General features: G+C 40.2%; 1 protein-coding gene across 3 annotated transcripts in view; it reads right to left on the reverse strand.

The window, feature by feature from the left end:
* Nucleotides 1-1,004: 1,004 nt before the first annotated feature.
* Nucleotides 1,005-25,547, reverse strand: part of LOC132826787 (15-hydroxyprostaglandin dehydrogenase [NAD(+)]-like) — a 98,564-nt gene continuing 74,021 nt past the window's right edge. For all 3 annotated transcript variants that reach the window (XM_060843016.1, XM_060842997.1, XM_060843006.1), the window contains 3 exons: nt 10,876-10,952; nt 9,810-9,973; nt 1,005-1,296 (listed from right to left, as the gene is read on the reverse strand). In XM_060843016.1, coding sequence (XP_060698999.1) covers nt 1,188-1,296; nt 9,810-9,973; nt 10,876-10,952 — 350 coding nt within the window. In that variant the 3' untranslated portion in view covers nt 1,005-1,187. The remainder of the gene's footprint in view (nt 1,297-9,809; nt 9,974-10,875; nt 10,953-25,547) is intronic.

A 25,547-nucleotide genomic window follows, 5' to 3' on the forward strand; every position in this document is an offset into this window, starting at 1 on the left:
GCTACTAAGTCATATGCAATAAACCCTAAGACAGCCCAACCTCTGCCTCAGGACTTATCTAGGCATCCTTCCCCATATGGTCTCATTAGCTTGACTCATATCAATAAGATGAATTGGTGGTGATGAATCCCAGATGGTTCTAGCAGTTTGTTGGCAATGCTGGCATACAACAATATAAGATAATAACAGCAATTGGCAACCGAAGCTTTCATTCTGTCATACATTACATTAGATTTAAGAATAGCTTCTATAGGGAAACTGAAAAATGGAAGGTGAAGCCACCATAGTCTTTCCAGACCATAAGGTTGTTTTTTTTTAGAGAGAGAGAGACAACTGGTGATTGTTTTATTCTGAGGGTTACCGTGATAGATGAGGGGAGAAGTTGAGAAGGACAGCCCCTCCTAGTATCCTCAGCTGGCGTGGGAATTGAATCCATGCTATTAGCATCACTGTATTGCAAATCAGCTATCAGGAAACTGAGCTAACCAATACTACTATGACTAAATGCTTGAAGGGTAGAGTATAGCAAAGAACTGCAGATGCTGGCGATCTGGTACAAACAAAGAGCAGAAATTGCTGGAGGAATTCAGCAGGTCTGGCAGCGACTGTGAGAGAGAGAGAGCAGCGTTAACGGTTTGAGTCCATTTCTTCAGAAAGGGATAGGTTTGCACAGTTTTGTGGAAAGAACAGGGGAGTGGGGCTAATTGTGTAGTTCTTTCAAAGGACAGCAGAAATGTGATGATTCCACAATTATCTTCACAGGATAAACTGAGAATACAATGATACTTTCCTCCCACTTAAAAATAATGACAATCCCAAATATCTTAAAACAATTGAGGTGTTGATGGTCTGGAAACACAAATCTTCCTAGATCTGTTCCAATTTATGAGCACCATTATGGAGAGCAGAAGCATGTAGTTATAACAATTTTAATTTAAAATGACAAATTTTCTATTGTAAATTACATTGACTAACAATGATACATTGTTTATATTAAGGCTGGAATGAATTACATTATGTTTCCCCATATATATGTAAGCTTTATGTATTGCCTTTTTATATATACAATTGTTTTTATCAATTTACTGCAATAGAAAGGAGTGCATAATTGGAACCAGTGTAGGAAACTTTGCAAACAAACATTTCTTGCCAATTGGCAATAGTCCAATGTTGAGAGGTGGTTTTGGCTAATAGTTCTCAAAATGAATACCCTTCGTTGTAGTAATTTTCATGACTGCTCCATTCAAGTTGTCATCTTCAAGCAGTTGTACAAAACCGTTGGCTATATCCGATGGTCTGTAATAAAGAACATGAAGTTTAATAACGTGAAGAACAACTTTTTAAGAAAAGTATTCTGTGAGAGGAGCATTATTGTAACAAAACCTTCTGCAAGACAAATTGCCATGAAATGAACCAGTAAGGGAAATAATATTTACTGTAGGTTAACAAGGTGGATTGAATTATTAGGTGGCATCGCTGGCTAAGGGCAACATTTGTTGCTTGTCCTTAATTGTTCTTGAACTGAGTTACTTGCCTGCTGTTTCCAAGTGATGCTAAGGCTGTGAGACTGGAGTCACATATGTGTCAGTCTGTGTAAGAGCCTCAGATGTCCTTCCCTAAGGGACAGCACTGAACCACAAAGGTTTTTATGATAGTGGATGACATTTTCATGGTCACCATTGCTAAGACTAGCTTTTAATCTCAGATTTTATTACTTTACTGTAAATTTCACCAGCCGTCACCCTTGAGATTTGAATCTGTGCTTGCAGAGTATTAGCTTGAGCCTGTGATTTTTGTTTTATTCAATGAAGAGATGCAAGCTTTGCCACTGAGGACAGCACTTATTACCCTTCCGAAGGTGGTCTTGAGTTGTCTTCTCGAACATCCATTGCCATCCATCTACTGCAGTTATGCCCACACGACATTTTCTTTACTCATTCATGAGGAGCAGCCATTGCTATGGGCAAGCATTTATTACTCAGCCATAATTTCCATCCAAGATGGTGCTGGTGAACTTTTTTCTGCAGCTGCTGCAGTTTTTGGGGTGTAGGGACATTCACAGTGCTGCTAGGAATGGGGTTTCAGCAATGTGACCCAGTGACAATGGAGGAATGGTGATAGAGCTACAAGTCAGAATGATATGTGACCTGTTCTGGAATTTGATGCTCCCATGCATCTGTTTTTGTATGGAGCAGAGATTGCAGTATGCTATTGAATGAGCCTTGGTGACTTACTGAAATGCATCTTGTTGATAGTACATGCTGTCGCTGAAGTGTGTCATTGGTGAAAAGATTGAATGGTGAAGGTAGTGAATAGACTACCAGTCAAGCAAGCTGCTTTGTCATGGATGGTGTTGAGTTTCTAGCGTGTTGTTGGAGTTGCACTGTTCAAAATTACTAGAAGCAATGATGACTAGTCTGGTAACGTTACCATGACACCACCCCTCCTATTATTTCTCAGTGCAGTTTTCATCATTATGATTTTTGAATTTCTATGAGATTAGATCTAATGCAAACAAAATTGTTTCATTTTAATTTTGTTAACATTTGAGTATCGTAGAACAAAGTCCCTAGAGTAGGTCAGGCTGAACTGGTGACTTGACCTCACTGTTGTCAGAGGCCATGCTAATCCTCCAGTCTCAATTGGGTGATGATAAAATAACAGACAGGACTCATGATCAGAGGTCAGTATTGTTCACATGGGCTCAAATCCAAAGTTTTGTAACCAAAATCTTGGAATATGAGAATTATACCAAAAGATAAAAGATTGGGACAAAACAAAGCAAGAACAGAGAATATGGGAGGAAAGAGTAAGCAAGTAGATAATAATGTTTTGAAAAGAATGTACAGATACTTTCCTTTTTAAGCTTGTGTTTATTTTGTTCGCCATTGCAAGGATTTATTTCTTTTCAGCCCAAGTCTAATAACACATTTCAACTACAATGTAGCTTGCTGGTTTAAATTAAAGAATCCAATTACAAGGTTTCCTGAGTGAGTGAAAAGGGGATTTTATTACTTACTAACCTAGTGAAAAATAATAATATACAACAATAAAGGCATATGAACGCAAAGCATAGATATCCAATTTAAAATGGGAGAGCATCTAGTACAAAAAGGAAGATCAAGAATATGTTGTTTAAAAGGTCCTTAGTCTCCTTGAGGTGTTTGATTTAACCTGAGACTAAGGCTGTTTCATTGACGTTCTGTATCCTCACCAGCAGCAAAGTTTGTAGTCTGCTTTGAGATCTTGATGAATGACGTTTCTCCAATTTACTTTATCGTGAGGTACTTTTAAAAAATTCATTCTTGGGATGAGAGTGTCACTGGCTAGGCAGCATTTATGAGGAGACAGTGAGGTCTGCAGATGCTAGGGATCAGATTGAGAGTGTGTTGCTGGGAAAGCACAGGTCAGGCAGCATCCGAGAAGCAGGAAAATCAACATTTCGGGACTGAGCCCTTCCTAATAATTTTCACCTCGATTTTCCTGCTCCTCGGATGCTGCCTGACCTGCTGTGCTTTTTCAGCAACACACTCTCAACGTATGGAGCATTTATTTCCCATCCCTAACTACCCAGAGGGAAGTTAAGAGACAAACACGTTGCCGTGGGTCTGGAGTCACATGTAGGCTGGACCAGGTAAGGATGGCAGATTCCTTCCCAAAAGGGCAGTAGTGAACCAGATGAGTTTTCCAGACAATTGACAATGGATTTATGGTCATCATTAGATTCTTAATTCCAGATACTTTGTTGAATTCAAATTGCACCACTTGCCATGGCTGGATTCAAACCAGATCCGCAGAATGTTATCTGCATCTCTGGATTAACAGTCCAGTGATAATATCACCAACATCACCTCCCTTTTTTAGAGACTGAAAATAATTAGGGAGATTTAGAGAGTCTTCCAATTCTGTTGTTACAATCCATATTTTCTCTTCTCTACTTGGCCCAAAAATGATGTTAACTTGGCTCAGCCTGATAATTGTTTACTGATAAAGCATGGCTTAACCTGGTCAGATGATCACTACGACTACCTTAAAAGGTGTTTCAGTGTTGGTCCATGAAAAAATCAAGGCACTGTAATTCAGATGATGGAAATTGAAAAAAGGTGGCTTATTTTACCATTTCTGCAGCAATGTACACAAAACATTGCATAATCTTGTGCTCAAGAAAATCTTAAAGTGACCGGTCAATATAGATGTGCTGAATGAAGTGCTGAGCTGGTGAAAGATTTGGTCTTGACCTCAGTTTACTTGTTACTGAGCCCCCACCCAAGCCAGATCAATAGGAGTATGTAGGCTAATGTTTGGATCCCTCAACTCTTGCTGGTGGTAAGGTGCATTGAATTAGGGTGTGGTGGTGGTGAAGCCAAAACCTGCCATCTTTCAGCCTCTGCCAGAATTAAATTCTGGGTGGGAAGGTTGATGATCAACCATCCCACTCCATGGTCAATTGAAGACCATTTAAGGGTTTCACCTTGCTCCTGGTGGGTTTAATGAAACTATTAGTGAGCCCATCACAACTATAAACTTTCACTGAAGCAAATTACCAACTATCCTTCAACAACACATTCCAAAGTGATGATCTCTCCTGCTCAGGAGGACAGGCAGAGCAGATGTACTCTCACTTGAACTATATCACAGTTCCTTCACTGTCACTGCATTAACATTCTAGAACTCTCTTCTGAATAGAGTTGTGGGCATACCTGCACCACACTGACTACTGATAGAGTCACGGAGTTGTGCAACATGGTAGTAGACCCTTAGATCCAATTCATCTATGCTGACCAGATATCCTAAATTAATCTAGTCCCATTTGCCAGTTATGGCTCTTCCTATTCATATACTTATCCAGATACCCTTTAAATATTCTAATTGTTCCATTCTCTGGCAGCTCACTCCCTATATGCACCACCCTCTACATGAAAAAGCTGCCCCTTAGGTCTCCTTTAAATCTTTCCCCTCTCACCTTAAACCTATGCCCTCTAGCTCTAGACTCCACCAGCCTAGGGAAAAGACCTGGTCTATTTGCTCTATCAATTTACCTCATGATTTTATAAACCTCTATAAGGTCACTCCTTAGCCTTTGACACTCTAAGGAAAACAGCCCCCGGCCTATTCAGCTTCTGCCTCTAGCTCAAACTCTCCAACCCTGGCAAAATTCTTGTAAATCTTTTGTGAACCCTTTCAAATTTCACAACATCCTTCATGTTGCAGGGAAAGCATAACTGCCCACAGATATCCAAAACTGGCCTAATCAATGTACTGCACAGCCGCAACATGACCTCCCAACTCCTATATTTACTGCACTGACCAATAAAGGCAAGCATACCACAAGACAGCTCACTCAAGGACAATTAGCAATAGATGAGAAATGCTAGCTGTGTTCATGATATCTAAATTCCTAATGAGCAATTAGAAAAAGGAGCTGCTTGACAAGTAACCTGGATCTCCTTAGATACTCCTATTCTCAGGAGGTATGAGAGGCTAGAGAAAATGCCTGTGTTTAACCTCACTGCTTCATGATTTCAGTGGTAAAGGAACACAGGAGTATAGGGACTGGAGTAGGTCACTCAGACTATCGAGCCTGTCCTGCCATTCAATACATTCATGGCTGATCATCTAATTCAATTTAGCCTACACTCTCAATATATCTTTACACCATTAGTAATCAGAAATCTGTCAATCTCACTTTAAACATACTTAAGACTAACTTCTATAGTGCTCTGTGTTAGAGAATCAGTAATAAAAAGCTTCTAATCTCAGACCTAAATTATTTCCCCTTTATTTTTAAATTGTGTTCTCAATTCTAGAATCTCAACCAGAGAAATGTCTTACCTGTAATGACCTTGTCTATCCCTTTTCCATGTTTTGGAGGTTTCAGTGAACATAGAAACACAGCAATAAAGAAGGAAGAGACAGGAGTAGGGCCATTCAGCCCTTTGGCTGATCATCCAACTCAATAGCCTGTTCCCGCTTAACTCCATATCTTTTGATATCTTTCGACATAAGTATTGTATTCAACTTCTGAAAGTCATAATATTTTGGCCTAGACTGTTTTTTGTGCTTAGCTATTCCACAGACTCACCACTCACTGGTGAAGAAAGTTCTCCTCATCTCAGTCATAGAGATGTACAGCATGGAAACAGACCCTTGGGTCCAACTTGTGCATGCCGGTCAGATATCCCAACCTAATCCTATTTGCCAGCACTTGGCCCATATCTCTCTAAACCATTTCTATTCGTATACCCACCCAGAAGTCTTTCAAATGCTGTGATTATACCAGTCTGCACCACATCCTCTGGCAGCTCATTCCATACACGCACCACACTCTGCATGAAAACATTGCCCATTAGGTTCTTTTTGTATCTTTCCCCTCTCACTCAAAACCTATGCTCTCGAGTTCTGGACTTTCCCTCCCCAGGGAAAAGACCTTGTATATTTATCTTATCCATGCCCCTCTTGATTTTATTAACCTTTATAAGGTCACCCCTCAGCCTCCAATGCTCCAGGGAAAACAGCCCCAACCTATTCAACCTCTTCCCATAGCTCAAATCCTCCAACCCTGGCAACATCCTTGTAAATCTTTCCTGAACCCTTTCAAGTTTCACAACATCTTTCTGATAGGAAAGAGACCGGAATTGCACACAATATTCCAACAGTAGCCTCACCAATGTCCTGTACAGCCGCAACATGACCTCCCAACTCCTATTTTAAAGGGTTTACCTCATACTTTGAAACTGTGACCCTGCTTCTTGACTCCCCTTGTCATCGGGAACACCCCCCTCCACCTTTTAGCCTGTCTAGACCTGTTAGCAGTTTATAGGTTTCTGTGAGATCCCACCTCATTCTCTGTTCTTTACTGAGTGTGGTCCTAACTGGTGTAGTGCCCCTTCATACATCAGTCCTGCCATCAGTCTGATAAATCTTTGCTGAACTCTCCCCACCTCTAATTCTGCAAAACCCTAGAGAATACAGGCCCAGTTTCCCAAAACCTTTTCATAGGACAGTCCCCCCAACCTAGGTACAAGTCTAGAAAACCTATATTGCCCTGCCTCAATAACAATAATATCCTCCTAAGGTAAGGACACCAAAACTGCATGCAGTACTCCATTTGCAGTCTAACAAATGTTCTATACAATGGAAGCAATATTTCATGACTGTGGCAAACAAATCCTCTTCTGATGCATCTTCGTGTTAACCTTCAGTAAATAATCGACAAGGACAGCTTGGCCCAGCGACATTTTCCAACCTCTTACCATCTAAGAAAGGCTCTGTGCATCTGTTCTTCAGACAAAAGTGAATAATCTCGTATTTGCCACATTATATTCCATCTGCCATTTTTGTGTCAGTCACTAAGCCTGAACAAATACTTTTGAGCTACCTTCATCTTTCTCTCACCATACGTTCCCACTTAGCTCTGTGTTACCCATAAACTTGGAAATATTATGTGTGGTCTCCACATTCAAATTAATGGGACGAAAGGCAGACAGGTCTCCAAGGCCTGAAGGCAAGTATTCAAAGGTTTTAAAGGAAGAGGTGTTTGAAATAGTTGAAGCATTGGTTGAAATATTCCAAAACAAATTGGATTTTGGGAGGGTTCCAGCAGATTGGAAGACCGCTAATTTGATGACCGAGTTCAAGAATGGGCGGAGCCAAAAATCAGGAAACTATACACCAGTTAGCTTAACATCAGCCATTTGGGATAATGCTGGAGTTCATTATTGAGAAAGAAATAGACAATTAGGAAAGTCTAGCACAGTCAAATGGTCTCAAAACGATTGTTAGAAAGGGAAATTAGCCAGGGCTTTTAATATAATAAGCAGAGTTTATAAAGGAAAACCAATGGATGTAGTGTATTTGGATTTCCACAAGGAATTCAATAAGGTGCCACATTAGAAGTTATTATTGGGATAAATGTATTAGCACGGACTGGGGATAAAGCATTAGCATGGATTGGGGTTAATGTATTAGCATGGATTGGGGTAAATGCATTAGCATGGACTGGGGTAAATGCATTAGCATGGATTGGGGTTAATGTATTAGCATGGATTGAGGTTAATGCATCAGTATGGATTGGGGTAAATGCATTAGCATGGATTGGGATTAATATATTAGCATGGACTGGGGTTAATGCATTAGCATGAATTGGCGTAAATGTATTAGCATAGATTGGGGTTAATGTATTAGCATGGACTTGGGTTAATGTATTAGCATAGATTGGAGTTAATGCATTAGCATGGATTGGGGTTAATGTATTAGCATAGATTGGGGTTAATGTATTAGCATGGACTTGGGTTAATGTATTAGCATAGATTGGGGTTAATGCATTAGCATGGATTGGGGTTAATACATCAGTATGGATTGGGGTAAATGTATTAGCATGGATTGGGGCTAATGTATTAGCATGGATTGGGGCTAATGTATTAGCATGAATTGGGGTTAATGCATCAGTATGGATTGGGGTTAATGCATCAGTGTGGACTGGGGTTAATGCATTAGCATGGATTGGGGTAAATGTATTAGCATGGATTGGGGTTAATGCATTAGCATAGATTGGGGTTAATGTATTAACATGGATTGGGGTTAATGCATCAGCATGGATTGGGGTTAATGTATTAACATGGATTGGGGTTAATGTATCAGCATGGATTGGGGTTAATGTATTAGCATGGTTTGGGGTTAATGCATTTGCATGGATTGGGGTTAATGCATGAGCATGGATTGGGGTAAATGTATTAGCATGGATCGGGGTTAATGTATTAGCATGGATTGAGGTAAATGCATTAGCATGGACTGGGGTAAATGTATTAGCTTGGATTGAGGATTAGTTAACACTTAGATGGCAGGAATTAATGGATCTTCTTCAGGTTAGAAAGAATTAACCAGTAGAGTACCAAAAAGATTATTTAACATCTGTATTAATAACTTGGGCGGGGTGGGGCGGGGAGCTGAAGCAGTGTGCAATGTATCCAAACTTGCTGATAATACAAAAATAACTGGGAGGGCAAGTTGGCATGACGACATAAGGAATCTGCATGAGTTGAGTAAGTAGAAAAAAAATCTTGACAGATGGAGTTTAATGGAGCAAAGTGCATGTTAGTCAGAAGAGTCAATAGCAGACTATCATCTGTGCCAGTACATTACCTCCTATCCCAGGTGATTTATGTTTACGGGAGACCTTATCAGTAATCTTCTAAAAACTAACTCCCGTTTTGTCAATTCTGATAGTGACATCCTAAAGCAAACCTCTATAGGTTAATCAAACACAATTTTCCCATTCACAAATCCATGCTGATGATGTCCAATCAAATCATCATTGTCTTAAGTATCTGTCACATTCTTTGTATTAGATTTTAACATTTCCTGTTTTATTTTCTCTCTCTCCTCTTACACAGTTGAGTGTCATTTGCTATCTTATAATCTGCAGGAACTATTCCAGAACCTACAGAATTTGGAAGATGATTGCCAATGCATTTATTATATCCACAGTTACCTCTTTCAAAGCTCTGAGATGTAGCCGACCAGGTCCTGGGACCTAGCAACCTTCAGTCTCATTAATTTCTCCAACATATCATTCCTTCTGATATAATTCTCCCTAGTTCATTGGACCTCTAATTCTGGGACATTTCTTGTATTTCCTCAGTGAAGACAAAAAGTAATCATTGAGCTTTTCTGCTATTTCTCTATTCCCTGTGGTAAATTTCCCTGACACTGCCCAGAGCATCTGATGGACTACGCTCAGAGTCAGATGCAACTATGTTGTAACGCGACGCAATATAGCACGGAAATAGGAATACATAATAATGACTTACTCCAACACTCCAAAGACCTGCATTAAATTCTTGACATTGTCCTTGAACTGATAAAAGATTCCTAGATTTTCTTCATGGTTTACAGTCTCAAGAATTTCAGTGTTGACAAAACTTGGGCACAGTGCATTTATTCGTACCCCATAATTTCCAAGGCTAGAAGCTTCCTGGAAGAATAAGACATTCTTATTAGCTCCTTGTACACAGTACATAGAATCCATATAGTGTGGAAACAGGCCATTCGGCCCAACAAGACCACACTGACCATCCAAAGAGTAACCCTCCCAAACCCAGTCCCCAACCCTATGATTCTACATTTACCCCTGACTAATTCTCCCCGTTGGTTCTTACTGCTCCTTTCCCAGTCCTTTAGTGTCTCAGTTTATACTTTCAGTCAATATTTGACTGAGAAGAACAGAGAGATAGCTGCTCAATGGGGGCCTGTTACAATTTCCTTAACACCATTGGGCTAAAAATGAGGAGGGGGAGAAATCTTAGTCAGGGCTCTCCTGTTAAATTAAAATACCGCAGATGCTACAAATCTAAAATGAAAACCAGAAGCACAGGAAATACCCATTATCAGATCGGGTAGAACCTGCACAAAGAGAGAGATAGAAATGGTAAAGTGAAGGTAAGGTTGCCACAGTCCCAGAGGAACATAGGGGCTGCTCTCTCATGGAGTGAGTCAATATGTCTCAGGTAAAACAGGGTTAATGTTTCACATCAAATGTGATACTTCTTCAGAACTACAAATGAACCACTAACCAATCAAATAAGGAATTCAGGAGAAGCTTCTTTACACAGAGAATTGTTAGAAGGTAGAAGGTGCAACTTCTCACAAGAGGAGAAGTGAATGAGTTAGATACATTGAGGGAAAGATGAGAAACATATCACGGAGAATTGAACAGAACAAAATGCTGGTAGTGTCAGGTGAAGTAGACTAGGAGGAAGCTCTTGTGAAGCAGAAACATTGGTGCTGGACCAAATAATTGGTTTCAACAGAAACTGTATTAATGAATATGAGCCTTGAGGTATCAGTTGATCAACTTTTATTGTTTACAATACTTACAGCAAGAGATCTGGTAAAACCAAGCACTCCATGCTTTGAAGCTGTGTAGACTGGAGCATGTGCTGCTGGTACAAAACCTGAATAAAGTAAAGAAACCACAGGATGAAATTACCAGCTACAGCATCTTCAGTTCAATTTAATTTTCTTCTACTCTATAGCTATTTTCAATGTTGACATTGTTTTGAGGGACTACAGAGTCATGGAGTCATCCAGCATGGAAACAGATCCATCAGTCCAACTAGCCCATGCTGACCATAATCCCAAGTAAACTAGTTCCACCTGCCTGCTTCTGGCCGAATATGAGAGACAACATGGGATTGGAGAAAGATTGTGGGTCTTAAGGTCAATACATCTCCAAGAGTTGATGGTTTCCACCCAATAGTATTAAAGAACAAAGAGTAAATCGGAGAAATGCTGAAGTCTGTCAAAGTTCTGTTGACTTGGGAATTGTACTATTAGTTTGGAAATTTCTGATTTTCCGTTCAAAAACATTCCATTGTTTAAAAAACGATAAGAAGGAAAACCCATAATGCTAAGATCCTGCCAATTTAACACCCAGTAAGGAAGAGATAATTTGGAAAAAAAGAACATGGTATGAGAGTTAACCTTTTGACAAGTCTGATAAAGATATAAAGGTAACGGACAGAAAATGGGAAGAAAGGATTTGGACTGCTTGGTGGAAATAATAAATGGTGTTCCCAGAGATTTCTTTCCAAGGCTTAAATATTGCACCATATTTATTAAAGACCTTGTTGAAGGAATATAGTGTCTATTCAAATTTGTAGATGTCTCTAAGTTGGCTGAGTTCATCAACTGATTAGTGGGGAGGAGTATTCAATTAAAGGGAAGTTCAATGAGACCTGAAGTAAAGGGTTGTGAAAAGCATTAGGGACAATATAGTTGCAGATAGAAATAAACAAACATTACTTGTTAACTATTACTGAGGCATTGTTGCAAGGTGACTAGGAATTGGATATTTAAGGACATTTGATGTCCCTGAAGAATATGCAAAAGAAAAAAAGAAAGTAGGGTAACTTTGTTAATAAAGGAATGTATCAGTGCCTGTGTGAATAGTAATAAAGGTGCAAAAGATTGGGCAATTGTGGGGCAGCGGTAGTTTCTCCACCTCTGACCCAGAAAGGCAGGTTCACAACCTACTTGCTCCAGTGGTGTGTAATAGCATCCCTGAACAGGTTGATTAGAAAATATCAATATGTGCAACAGATCACACGTGGACTCAATTTGGATGGAATTAAGGAATAGCAAGGTAAAAAGGTTTGAATTGGATATCATCTATATGACCCTGAAGTGTTGCCTCACTGTAGGACCAAGTGTAAATGAGGAAATAATGAAGACATGTAAGCATGGCAATCCAATTGACATGCATATCTTCAGTCTGCAAATTGACTGGACAAGATTAAAATGGGCAACAGTAAAAAGGAAAAGAAAGCAGGGTAGCTTTGTTAATAAAGGAAGGTATCAGTGTGTATATGAATATTGATATAGATGCAATAGATTGGTCTATTGTGGAGCGTTGGTGGTTTCTCTACCTCTGAGTCAGAAGGGCAGGTCATGCTGTTACAACATGGGGTAAATCCTCCTGCTAAATTTAAAATCAGCAACATAGAAAATATTTATCCTGTGTAAAAATTTGAGTGGCCAAGAACTATTTAAAGTAAAAATTAACAACTTTATTTCTTAAAGAATAACAGAGAATAATCAACTAGCCACTGTTTACAATTTCTTTCTCGAACCAATCTTTTACCTTCCCTTCTATAATCCTAGTCTGATAAAACTTCCAATTAAGATTTATAAAACCACACTTCTTATCGCAAAACCAGGCAGATCTTCTTCTGTTCAGATCTTCCCATGTCTTTTCTTCTTCTTAGGAATTTCTTCATCACAGGTTACTGATTGAAAAGGTACCTTTATAAGAGAGCTATTTTTCAGGCAATCTGTTTACCTGCTGGGCTTGTCAGTTCTCCTCTCAACTGTTCAATTTTCCCCGGTCATTTCCTCCCAAAGCATTGTTTTGTGTCAATGGCTTTTGAGATTGTCAATATACTCAATTCAAACTGGATTGGAGTTTCATATTTTTCGGAGTATAATTTAATCTGATTGACTGAATTAAAATTTGTTTTTGTCTCCAGACAGCAAACTAATCGAGTTGTTCGACTAAATGTTATATTGTTTCCTTATTGAGAACACTTGGTGCTGTGTCTGGTAGTTCTGCTACTTTTATCTCTGTTAAAGTAAATCGACATCTTCATAACACCTTCCCCCTTAAGAAAAAATGAACCATCATAATGAAAAGATGGCTTCCTTTTTTTCTCTGCTTTTAAAACACATTACCCTAACATACAGATAACTTTAATATAAGTTCACCTTAACTTTTTCCCATATACCTGTATATGTTTAACATTAAATAAAGACAAATCTCATCTAAACTATATCAATTAAATCTGCAATAATGCATCTGCGATTACATTCTTTCGGCCCACAGCATAAATGATTTTAAAATTAAAAGTCTGTAACATCAGACTCCAACGAAATAGTCTCATATTCTTATCTTTAAAACGTTCTAAGGATGTAAGTGGATTGTGGTCGGTGTACACAACTGTCTCCAACACATTGTTCGTGACATGTACATTAAACTACTGTAAAGCAGTACCAAACTCAATAGTTCCTTTTTGATTGTGGAGTATTTCCTCTGGTGGATGTTGATCTTCTTCGAAAGTAACCAACTGGCAGTTCAATCCCATCCTCACCTTCCTGTAGGAGTACAACTCCAACTCCAATGTCACGTGCATTGATGGAGACTTTAAAAGGTTTTGAAACGTTTGATGTAGCTAAAGCTGATTTGGTGGTTAATGTCAATTTCAAATGGTCGAATGCCTCCTGGCATGGCTCTGTCCACCAAAACTTTGTGCACTTCTTCAGCAAATTGTTTAATGGTGCCACTACACTGCTGAAGTTTGGAAACCGTTTGGATTCCTAAGAATCGAAGCACCCCTTTCTTTGGGTTGTTGTGGAAATTCCTCGATAGCCATCGTCTTGCATTCCGTGGGGTTTTGTCCCAAGAACAAACCCCTGCTTTAGTGATTTCCATTTCATTTGGGTTTATCATCAGTTTTGCTTCTCATAGTCGTGCAAAGAGCTCTGCCAGCTGTAACATGTAATCTTTCCAGGACTTACTAAAGATTACTACATCGTCCAAATAGACTGCACAGTTTGTTAACCCAGACACAATTCTGTTCATGAGTCTTTGGAATGTGGTGGGTGCATTCCTCATTCCAAAGGGCATCACTTTAAACTGAAATAGACCTTTTGGGGTTACAAACGCAGAAATTTATTTCGCCATCTCTGATAAAGGTACCTGCCAATAACCAAGCATTAAGTCCCGCTTGGTGATGTAACTGGCTTGTCTGACTTTTATGATACAGTTCTCCAATGTAGGAATTGGCCTCCACCTCCATCTGGACCTGTCTGGCTTTGACAGGATGAAGCTAAAAGGGGTGTTGCTCTATCAGAGCAGTATTCCCTACATCTACTTCATGTACAATAGCATTACTCCTCCCCATCTGATTCTTACAGATGTCCTTGTACTATAGTAAGAAATCTTTCAACTGCGTTCTGCTCCTGAGACAGATAGTTTGCTAATCTATCCAACTCCTTGAGGACTTCTTCATTTGTTAATCTATTTTGAGGCACCTCAAAATCCACATCATCTGGATTTGATTCCTCGCTCTGCAGGACAGGAACTAACACCTGTTTCTCCAGTTGTTCCTCTCTAGTATAATACAGTTTCAACATGTTCACAAGACATACCCGATACCTTTTTTTTTTATCTATCTGGCATCTTTACTGGATAGTTTATCTGACTCAACTTTTTCTCAATTTGATAGGGGCCACTAAACCTAGCTTTGAAGGGATCTCCTATCACTGGTATCACCTTGGGAAAACGTCCGAATCTCAGAGCTTTTATCTGCCACCTGCTTCATTCTATGCTGTGCCTTCTTTAGGTGCTGTTTAGCTATCTCATCTATTCCGTTTAGTCTCTCCCTCACCTCTGATACATAATCTAAATGTGAGATCTCTGACTTTGGTCCTGTCAATTTTTCTTTAATTAATTTCAAAGGGCCTTTCACTTCATGACCGAATATTAACTCAAAGGGAGCAAACTGAGAAGATTTGTTTGGGGCATCTCTAATGGAAAACAATACAAGTTTATCCCAATCATTCAGGTAATCCTGACAGTATGCTCTCAAGGAGAAAGTGAGGACTGCAGATGCTGGAGATCAGAGCTGAAAATGTGTTGCTGGAAAAGCACAGCAGGTCAGGCAGCATCCAAGGAGCAGGAGAATCGACATTTATGCCCGAAACGTCGACTCTCCTGCTCCTTGGATGCTGCCTGACCTGCTGCGCTTTTCCAGCAATACATTTTCAGTATGCTCTCAAGGTCTGATGCTACCTTTCTAAAGCTCCCTGGGATTCGGGATGATACATACTGGATTTAAAGTGCTGCTACCCATAACCTCCTTAAATAGCTGAGCAGTAAAATTTGACCCTCGGTCCGGCTGAATCTCTCTAGGCAGCCCATACCACATGAAGAAAGCAACTAACTCCTCTACCACCCTTTTTGCCTTGATACTCCGTAATAGAATTGCCTCAAAAATCTGGTGGACACATCCATTAGCATTACAAATACTGGTTCACACTTTTAGTTCTTGGGAGGGGACCTCCACAATCAATTATAACCTGCGTGAAAGGTTCTTCAAATGGGGGAATTGGCAGCAAAGTTCACAGAGTCATAGAGATGTACAGCATGGAAGCAGACCCTTCGGTCCAACCCGTCCATGCCGACCAGATATCCCAACCCAATCTAGTCCCACCTGCCAGCACCCGGCCCATATCCCTCCAAACCCTTCCTATTCATATCTTTTAAATGCCTTTTAAATGTTCCAATTGTACTAGCCTCCACCACTTCCCCTGGCAACTCATTCCATATACATACCACTCTCTGAGTTAAAAAGTTGCCCCTTAGGCCTCTTTTAGATCTTTCCCCTCTCACCCTAAACCTATGCCCTCTAGTTCTGGACTCCCCCAATCCAGGGAAAGTACTTTGTCTCTTTATTTTATCCGTGCCCCTCATGATTTTATGAATCTCTATAAGGTCACCCCTCAGCCTCCGATGCTCCAGGGAAAACAGCCCTAGCCTATTCAACCTCTCCCTGTAGCTCAAACCTTCCAACCCTAGCAATATCCTTGTAAATCTTTTCTCAACCCTTTCAAGTTTCACAACATCTTTCCAATAGGAAGGAGACCAGAATTGCACACAATATTCCAAGAGCCGCAACATGACCTCCCAACTCCTGTACTCAATACTCTGACCAATAAAAGAAAGCATACCAAACGCCTTCTTCACTATCCTACCCACCTGCATCTCCACTTTCAAGTAGCTATGAACCTGCACTCCAAAGTCTCTTTGTTCAGCAACACTCCCTGGGACTTTACCAAATAAGTGTATAACTCCTGCTTAAATTTACTTTCCCAAAAATGCAGCACCTCACATTTATCTAAATTAAATCCCACCTGTCACTTCTCAGCCCATTGGCCTATCTGATCTAGATTCCATTGTAATCTGAGGTAACCTTCTTCACTATTCACTACACCTTCAATTTTAGTGTCATCAGCAAACTTACTAACTAAACCTCATGCTCACATCCAAATCATTTATATAAATGACAAAAAGTAGTGGACCCAGCACTGTTCCTTGTGGCACTCCACTGGTCATAGGCCTCCAGTCTGAAAAATAACCCTCCACTATCACCCTCTGTCTTCTACCTATGAGTCAGTTCTGTATCCAAATTATTAGTTCTCCCTGTATTCCATGAGAGCTAATCTTGCTCACCAGTCTCCCATGGTTTTATTACTGGCTGTGGCTTACCAACCATTTTGCATGTATGACACATACGGCAAAAGGTAACCACATCCTTGTGCAATAAAAAAAGTTTTTGTACCTTAGCCTGAGCCTATGGTAGCCCTAGGTGACCTCGTACAGGTAGTTCATGTCCTACCCATAATATTTCCTATCTGTATGTTACCGGCAACACAATCTGGTGCACTTCGGCCCATTCTCCTCTGCACTAGCCTGTTGTGGTCTCCATTTCCATCTAAGGATTCTATCTTTCAGACAATAACCCTCCAGAATATTCTGTGCCTCTTTTTCAAAGTATACATCCAGGTATATCTTTTATCGTCTTGTCTTGCTGTTGCATGTCTCTTAGCATGTCAGGACAAAACACTTCTGCCTGACACTCTGCCTGTTCAAGTTTTTTCCTACACCATTATGTCAAACATGGTATCCGCTAACTGAACCTCAACTCCTTCATCCTTCTTTTTACTTTTCACTTCATGCTGTGACGAATGATAGTGGGATCTGATTACCACACAAGAAAATACCAGAATATTTCTGCTTTAACTCCTCAGTTTCTTGGTCTGCCTTTGGCTTCTCCATAAAAAGGGGTGGTCACTCCCACCTTGGATCCTGCCAAATCATTCCCAAAGGAAACTGGATTCCTCGAACTGCCACTCTGTCGATCATTCCCACTATAACTTCTCCAGTCTTAAGTTGGCACTCCAACCCAACCTTTCATAGGGGAATGCTAAATTTCTGCCAATCTATCCCACAAATTACCACTCTCTCTGGTAACAAATCAGAAAGAGTGCATATTCACTCATCCCTTACTATCAGTGAGTGGTTAGATCCTGTATCTCTTAAAATTATAACTCCGTGTCCTTCTCCCCCTGTTCTTTCTGAGTAAACTTTACCCACAGAGGCAAATTCTTTGTAGAGATCAGGTACTAACTCCATACCCAGCCCCTGCCCAAGCCGTTCACTCTCCTGCAGCTCCTTGGCTTTTCTTGGAGATCTCCTTTACTACCTTCACTAATGCCACTGGCTTGGCTTCTTTTACCACATCTTTTGTTCTCTCTTTCCTCGGTACCCTTGGTTCTTAATTGATGGCTGTGCCTTGTCACCTTTTAAGTATAGATAGATAATCCGTTCAATGCTGCATCCTTGTTAATTTTAATTCCTTCTTGTGATTACATTTGCTTTTTCACCAAGGTCTGGTTTTTGTTCCCAGCTCATGGAAATTCTGGACAAGTCGTATCCCAGAAGGAAACTTATCTTGATAGATCAAAGGTTTTCTTGTTGCAAGTGGTTACTTCCTGAATACATTCACATGACATTATCTATGTTCTTTAACAAGCCAGAAATTCAATTATTAAACATCAAACTGAAATATGTGCAGCTTCCAGCCCCCAAGGTGAAAAGGAAGTACTGCCACACATTCCACAAGTGAAAAAATGTTATCACCTTATTTACACTGATCCATTGACATTAAGAACCAATGACAGCACCCCCCCCCCCCCCCCCCACCCCCACCGACTCCATGGTCAAGTGCTTTCCTGCATTTCCTGTAGCAGATGTGTAAGGCTACCAGCTTTCTCATAGTAGACCTCTGGATACACAGGCCAACAAATTGAGCACAGGGTAGATTTGTTTAAACCATGTAAACCAGGCAACCTTGAAGAGTCCTGGAGAACACACTATTGTGACATAGCAGTGAAATAGTACATTGTGTATGAAATGATGTAACATTCCTCTCCTTAAAAACAATGCGGCAGCATAATAGAAGATCAAATAAATGTCATTTTCTTTATTATGTTGTTGCAACTCTTGTAATTAAATTTACTCCTGACTCTTAAATGATAGGAGTGCTGCCTCTAAATCAAGCTACCAGCAGTGCCTCCAAAATATTTGATGCAGAAATGTTGACCATAGACTTGGTGTCACTTAATGTCTGGAGCTCAGAAGTCCCTTCTGCCTCCTAGCTGCTATCTCTTGAGGTTCCAACTCAACCTGCAAGCCCATATCTAAAAGAGTTCAAAAGAACCTTGGTAGTAAGTTTTTAATCTGTACGACAATAAGCAGAGTGAAGATCTGGTGACTGGAGAGATGGTAGATTTTTAGAGCATCTATATGTAATTAAATCTCTATAAAGTAATTAATTCTGTATATTTAATACAATACTTATTTGTGAAGTAGCGTTAGCTGCAGCAAAGGAATTTCTGTGTACAGACAGCGAACAGATGACAAAACCCAGATCCTTTAGTGCCATTACTGGCAAATGGATGTAACTGCAATGAAATAAATCTGGTTTTGTTCCAGCCACACCATAGACCTTTCTAACACCAAACGGGAAGAATGCAGAAAGAGAAGATTCTTAAACTGTGGTAGTACATCTCCTGTGATGTTTATTGGTCAGAGGATTTTCTGTTTTATAATAATTAGATATTTATAGCATGAAGACAGTTTTTTTTCTAGTATTCATATTCAGTTAACATTTGTCTATGAACTTCATCTTTACCCATTCTGTTTTTAAAACACAGATAATGATGGGTTATGGTGTGTGTGAATTACAGTTGGGTATCTAGTATTTAACAGTGCAATGGAGCGAAAGTGGTGGCATGTTGGTATTTGCACTGAGCATGGTTGTACCTTTTGGCATCCTTGACATTTGATAGAACTGGAAGGAGGGTCCTTGAGTTTTGGCAGCATAAAGTGTCCCTTATTTTTAAGATACTGACAAGGAAGAACCCGAGAATCATTTTGAGTCTTTTTTTTAAAGTAAGATGGGTTTTATCCAAATAAAGATTTTGAAATTTGTCCATTAACTTCATTTCCAGATAAATTTATAATAAACTGACCACCAGTTGCATGTTTCTAAAGCACCATTCTCAGGCAGTTCGATCATGGATGGGGAGGACAGGTAGCTTAATGTTCCAGGATGCAAGTGCAACAGGAAGGATAGAAAGAGAGGAGCAGGAGTGGTGTTTTTCATAAGGGATAGCATTGCAGCTGTACTGAGGGAGGATATTCCTGGAAATACATCCAGGGAAGTTATTTGGGAGGAACTGAGAAATAAGAAAGGAATGATCACCATATTGGGATTATATTATAGACCCCCTAATAGTTAGAGGGAAATTGAGAAACAAATTTGTAAGCAGATCGCAGTTATCTGTAAGAATAATAAGGTGGTTATGGTAGAGGATTCTAACTTTCCAAACATAGACTGGGACTGCCATAACATTAAGGGTTTAGATGAAGAGGAATTTAAGTGCATGCAAAAAAGTTTTCTGATTCAGTATGTGGATGTACCTACTAGGGTAGGTGACTGAGATGTCCGTGGGGAGCACTTTGGGGCCAGCAACCATAATTCTATTAGATTTAAAATAGTGATGGAAAAGGATAGACCAGATCTAAAAGTTGAAGTTCTAAATTGGAGAAAGGCCAATTTTGACAGTATTAGGCAAGAATTTTCAAAAGCTGATTGGGGGCAGATATTCGCAGGCAAAGAGATGGCTGGAAAATGAGAAGCCTTCAGAAATGAGATAACAAGAATCCAGAGGAAGTATATTCCTGTCAGGGTGAAAGGAAAGGCTGGTAGGTATAGGGAATGCTGGATGACTAACGAAATTGAGGGTTTGGTTAAGAAAAAGAAGGAAGCATATGTCAGGTATAGACAGGATAGATCAAGTGAATCCTTATAAGAGTATAAAGGCAGTAGGAGTATACTTAAGAGAGAAATCAGGAGGGCAAAAAGGGGACATGACTTAGCTTTGGCAAATAGTGTTAAAGAGAATCCAAAGGGTTTTTACAAATACATTAAGGACAAAAGGCTAACGAGGGAGAGAATAGGGCCCGTCAAAGGTCAGCAAGGCGGCCTTTGTGTGGAGCTGCAGAAAATGGGAGAGATACTAAATGAGTATTTTGCATCAGTATTTACTGTGGAAAAGGATATGGAAGATATAGAAAGTAGCGAAATAGATGGTGACATCTTGCAAAATATCCATATTACAGAGGAGGAAGTGCTGGATGTCTTGATACACATAAAGGTGCATAAATCCCCAGGACCTGATCAGGTAATCGCCAACCGGGTCAGGTCTGCTCTGGGGTTGGTGATCCACCCTGACCAAACCTGTGCTGTACCGGGCAGGAAGATCGCTGAGAGTCTCGCACTCCTCAGGGATACGATCGCCTACGTGCAGTACAGAGGGTTGGACACCTGCCTCATCCACCTGGACCAGGAGAAAGCCTTTGACAGGATATCACACAGGTACATGAGAGATGTTCTCTCCAAAATGGGCTTTGGGGAGGGAATCTGCAATTGGATCAGACTGCTCTACACCAACATTGTCAGTGCAGTCTCAATCAATGGGTGGGAATCAAATAGCTTCCCAGTCAGATCTGGAGTCAGGCAGGGCTGCCCTCTCTCTCCTGCCTTGTTTGTGTGCTGCATAGAGCCATTTGCCGAGTCCATCAGGAAAAATGCAAGCCTGAGAGGGGTGACTATTCCTGGCAGCGGGAGCCTGCAGGTTAAGGCCTCCCTGTACATGGATGACGTCGCCGTTTTCTGCTCGGATCCGCTGTCCGTGCGCAGACTTATGTGCATATGTGACCAGTTCGAATGGGTCTCGGGGGCCAATGTAAACTGAGGCAAGAGCAAGGCCATGCTCTTCGGGAACTGGGCCGACCAATCCTCAATCCCCTTCACCGTCAGGACCGACCATCTGAAGGTGCTGGGTATTTGGTATGGGGGGGCTGGGGCGTGCGCCAAGTCTTGGGAGGAGTGTATCAGGAAAGTGAGGTAGAAATTGGGCAGATGGAAGCTACGGTTGCTCTCCACTGTGGGAAAAAACCTGGTCATCAGGTGTGAGGCATTGTCATTGATGTTATATGTGGCACAGGTCTGGCCTATTCCCAGAACCTGTGCTGCTACAGTCACCCGGGCCATCTTCCACTTTATATGGAGATCAAAGATGGACTGGTTTTGAAGAGATTCGATGTATAAAGATCTGGGCAACAGGGGAAAAAATACACCCAGTGCCACCCTGACCCTGAAGGCCACCTTTGTCCTTGAGACCCTTCGGGAAAAGGAGAGGGCAGATCCTATCCAGACTGTCAAAGCCATTTGGCAGAATGCCTCATTGCCACAACTTTCCAACAAGGCGCGGTGGGGAAAGACCACTGTGTAACATCTGCCTGCCTAAGAAGAACAGGAGGCCCACACAGTCATCTGGGCTCTGCTGATGCCTCAGCAGAAGAGCTGGATAGTAAACGTACAGACTTGTATATAGGAAAAATAAATTTTGATGCCTGTATGTAAAGAAATGTAATGAGTGCACAAGAATGACATGACCAATTGTAAAGAGATCCAAATAATTTTATGAATAAATTGTATTTTTGAAATAAAATAAAGTTAATAAATGTGAAATCATCCATTTTGGTAGGAATAACAGTAATAAGGACTATTACTAGAATGGTAAGAAATTACAGCACGTTGCTATGCAGAGGGACCTGTGTGTCATTGTGCATGAATCACAGAAGGTTGATTCCAGAGTTGAGGGGAGTGGCTTATGAGGAGAGACTGCATACACTGGGATTATATTCATTGAAATTTAAAAGAATGAGGGTGATCTTATAGAAACATATAAAGTTAGAAGGGAATAGATAACATAGAAGTATAGTGGATGTTTCCGAGAAAGGTGACTCTAGGACAAGAGCGGAGCAGGCTCTAGGGGCCAGATGGCCTACTCCTGCCCCTAGTTCTTATGTTCTTATGGCCCAGGTTCAAGTCTTACCTGCTTCCATGGTCTGTAATAGCATCCCTGAACAGGCTGATTAGAACATTTCAAAAGGTGCAACAGATCATGCGTGACTTCAGTCTGGTTGGAAGTAAGGAATAACAAGGTAAAGAAGTGGATGTCACTTATATGACCCTGAAGAGTTGCCTCACTGTCTGACAAAGTATAAATCAGGAAATCATGAAGACATGCGAGCACAACAATCCAATCAACATGCATAGCTTCAGTCTGCAAATTGATTAAAATTAAAATTGGCAAGAGTAACATGAAAGAGGTATTTGCAGAGTGCATCAAGGATTTATTTTTACAACAGTACTTTGCAGAACCTACTTGGGAACAGGTTATTTTAGATTTAGTAATGTGTAATGAGCTGAAATTAATCATAGATCTTGGTGTTAAGGATTCTTTAGGGGGTGGTGATCACAATATGATAGAATTTCAATTTTAATTTTTTGGGAGAGAAACTTGGGTCTTATACCTGTGTTCTCAAACTAAATAGGACAATTACAGAGGGATGAGGAAAGCGTAGTGTAAAGCAGGCCAGGAAAATAGAGTATTTTGGCAAAAAGGACTTGATGAGCTGGGTGAACCCCCTTTGGGTAACAAAGATCTTCAAGAAGAGTATCCAATCAAAAATCAAAGCATACAGAGCAGTAAAAACTAGTCATGGGCCAGAAGATTAGATTTTTTTTAGGAGTCAGCAGCAGATAACAAAAAGGTAATAAATAGGGAGCATATGGATTATGAAAGTAAATATTTTTTTAAAAAGCAAGAATTTCTATAGGACAGGGAAATTAATAATGGGGAACATGTAAATAGCAAATAATTTAAACCAATGTTCTGCATTGATCCTCATGGTATAGGACATGATAAACATTCCAGGGGAGTTACCCAACTTATCTTTTTATCCAACAGACAAGCAAGGTGCCAATGGGAGGAAAGATCTTGTAATAGTCACTATCACAAATATTTGACAACTTAATGCGACTGAAGCCACCAGTATAGGATTGCCTAAATCCAAGGGTTTTAAAGGAAATGGCTGCTGAGATAATGGAGGCATTGGTTGAAATATTCCAGACCACACTGGATTCTGTGAGGGTTCCATCATATTGGAAAACTGCTAGCCAGGCACACATGTTCAAGGAGGGAAAAACCGGAATATTACAAGTCAATTAGTCTAGCATCAGAGAATGCTGGAGGCTGTCATTAATGAAGATAAAGCAGGGCATTTGGAAAGCCTTAACACAATTAAACAAGGTGATTTTATCAGAGATAAATCATGTTTGACAAATTTACTAGCGTTCTTTGAGGATATAATAAACACAGTTGATAAAGACTGAGCAATCATAAAGTACTGGAGAAGAATTGAGCCATTCAGCCTCCTGAGTCTGTTCCATCATTCAGTCATGGATGACATGTTTCTTACTCCCATTGTCCTGCCTTCTCCCTATAACCTTTGATCCCCTTACTAATCAAGAACCTATCTATCACTGTCTTAAATACGCTTAAGGACTTGGGCCTCCATAGCTTTCTGTGACAATGAGTTCCACAGATTAAGCACTCTCATAAAGGAGGATCTCTAAATGGAGTGTATTTGAATTATCAGAAGGGATTCAAAAAGCTGCTACAAAAAAGGTGACTGCACAAGGTAAAAGCTCACAGTATTGCCATAATGTATTAGTATGGATTGATGAAGACAGACAGTTGGGATTAATGGATCTTTTTAAGTTTGGAAAGACATAACTCCTGGAATGACACAAGGATCAGTCTTAGGGCCTCAATTATTTACTATCTGTATTAAAGAGTTGAAAGAGGGGACAGAACTGTATCCATATTTGCTGTTGATACAAAAATAGATGGGAGTGCATGTTGAAATCAGGACATAAGGAATCTGAAATGGAATGCAGCCTATTATTTTACTGAAGAGAAAGTGCGGTGCAGATGGACCTAGGTGATCTTGTGCACAAAACACAGAGAGTTAGCATGCAGGTACCCCAAGTACTTTATTGCTAGAGGCTTGGAGTTTAAAAATAGGGAAGTCTTGGAACAATTTCCAGGGTGTTAATGAGTACGTACCTGGAGTACTGTGTACTGTTTTGGTCTCAGCATTTAGCAAACGACACACTGTTATCGGAGGCAATTGAAAAGAGATTCAATTGGTTGATTCCAGGGATGAAGTGTTTACTTATCAAAAATGTTTAAACAGATTTGGTATTTATTAGTTTGCATGCAGAAAAGTGAGGGGTGACCTTATTGAAAGATAAAATTCTGAAGTGACATGCCAGTTATTGAGAGGGGTGTTTCCACTAATTTGGAAGTCATGAACTGGGGGACAGAAGAAAGGTTACAGAAGAGAGGCACTGATTTAAAACTAAGATGTGTGGAATTTCTCCTCTCATGGTGGAGTGAAAGTCTGGAATTCTCTCCCCGGACAATTGTGGAAATTAGATCCCTGAGATTATTTAAACAAGAGGTTGATATATTTTTGAAACATCAGGAAGTTGAGCTGAAACAATAGGAATTGAGGTCTTGGGGTGATCTTTTTGAATGTGGGGCAGTCTAGAGGGATTGAATGGATTACTTCTGCTCCTGTGTCATGTGTTCTCACATTCTAGGTGCCATTGCAATATTTCACAAGTGACTTCAAGAATGCTCAGCAATTTTAGCAGAAAGCAGCTTGATTAAAATTGCAGGCAAAGACATTTCTAATGCATGCACAAGTGCGTTCAATACTAATTGTTTCCAGGTTCATTTTAACACATATATGTTCTGCAGCTGAAATGGATCCCAAGATCATACTTCAAAATCTCCAGGAATTCAACTTGTGAAGTATGTCACTGACACACATTTTCAGGCGTGGTCAGGAGTGGCTGCTTTCTCAATCAGATCCTAAATCATTTTAAACTCCTGGATTAAATCCACCCCCCGCTCCACAACCTTTTAGTTTTAAGGGAATTCAA

This window comes from Hemiscyllium ocellatum, chromosome 2, assembly GCF_020745735.1.
Source record: "Hemiscyllium ocellatum isolate sHemOce1 chromosome 2, sHemOce1.pat.X.cur, whole genome shotgun sequence".
NCBI classification, from domain to species: Eukaryota; Metazoa; Chordata; class Chondrichthyes; order Orectolobiformes; family Hemiscylliidae; genus Hemiscyllium; species Hemiscyllium ocellatum.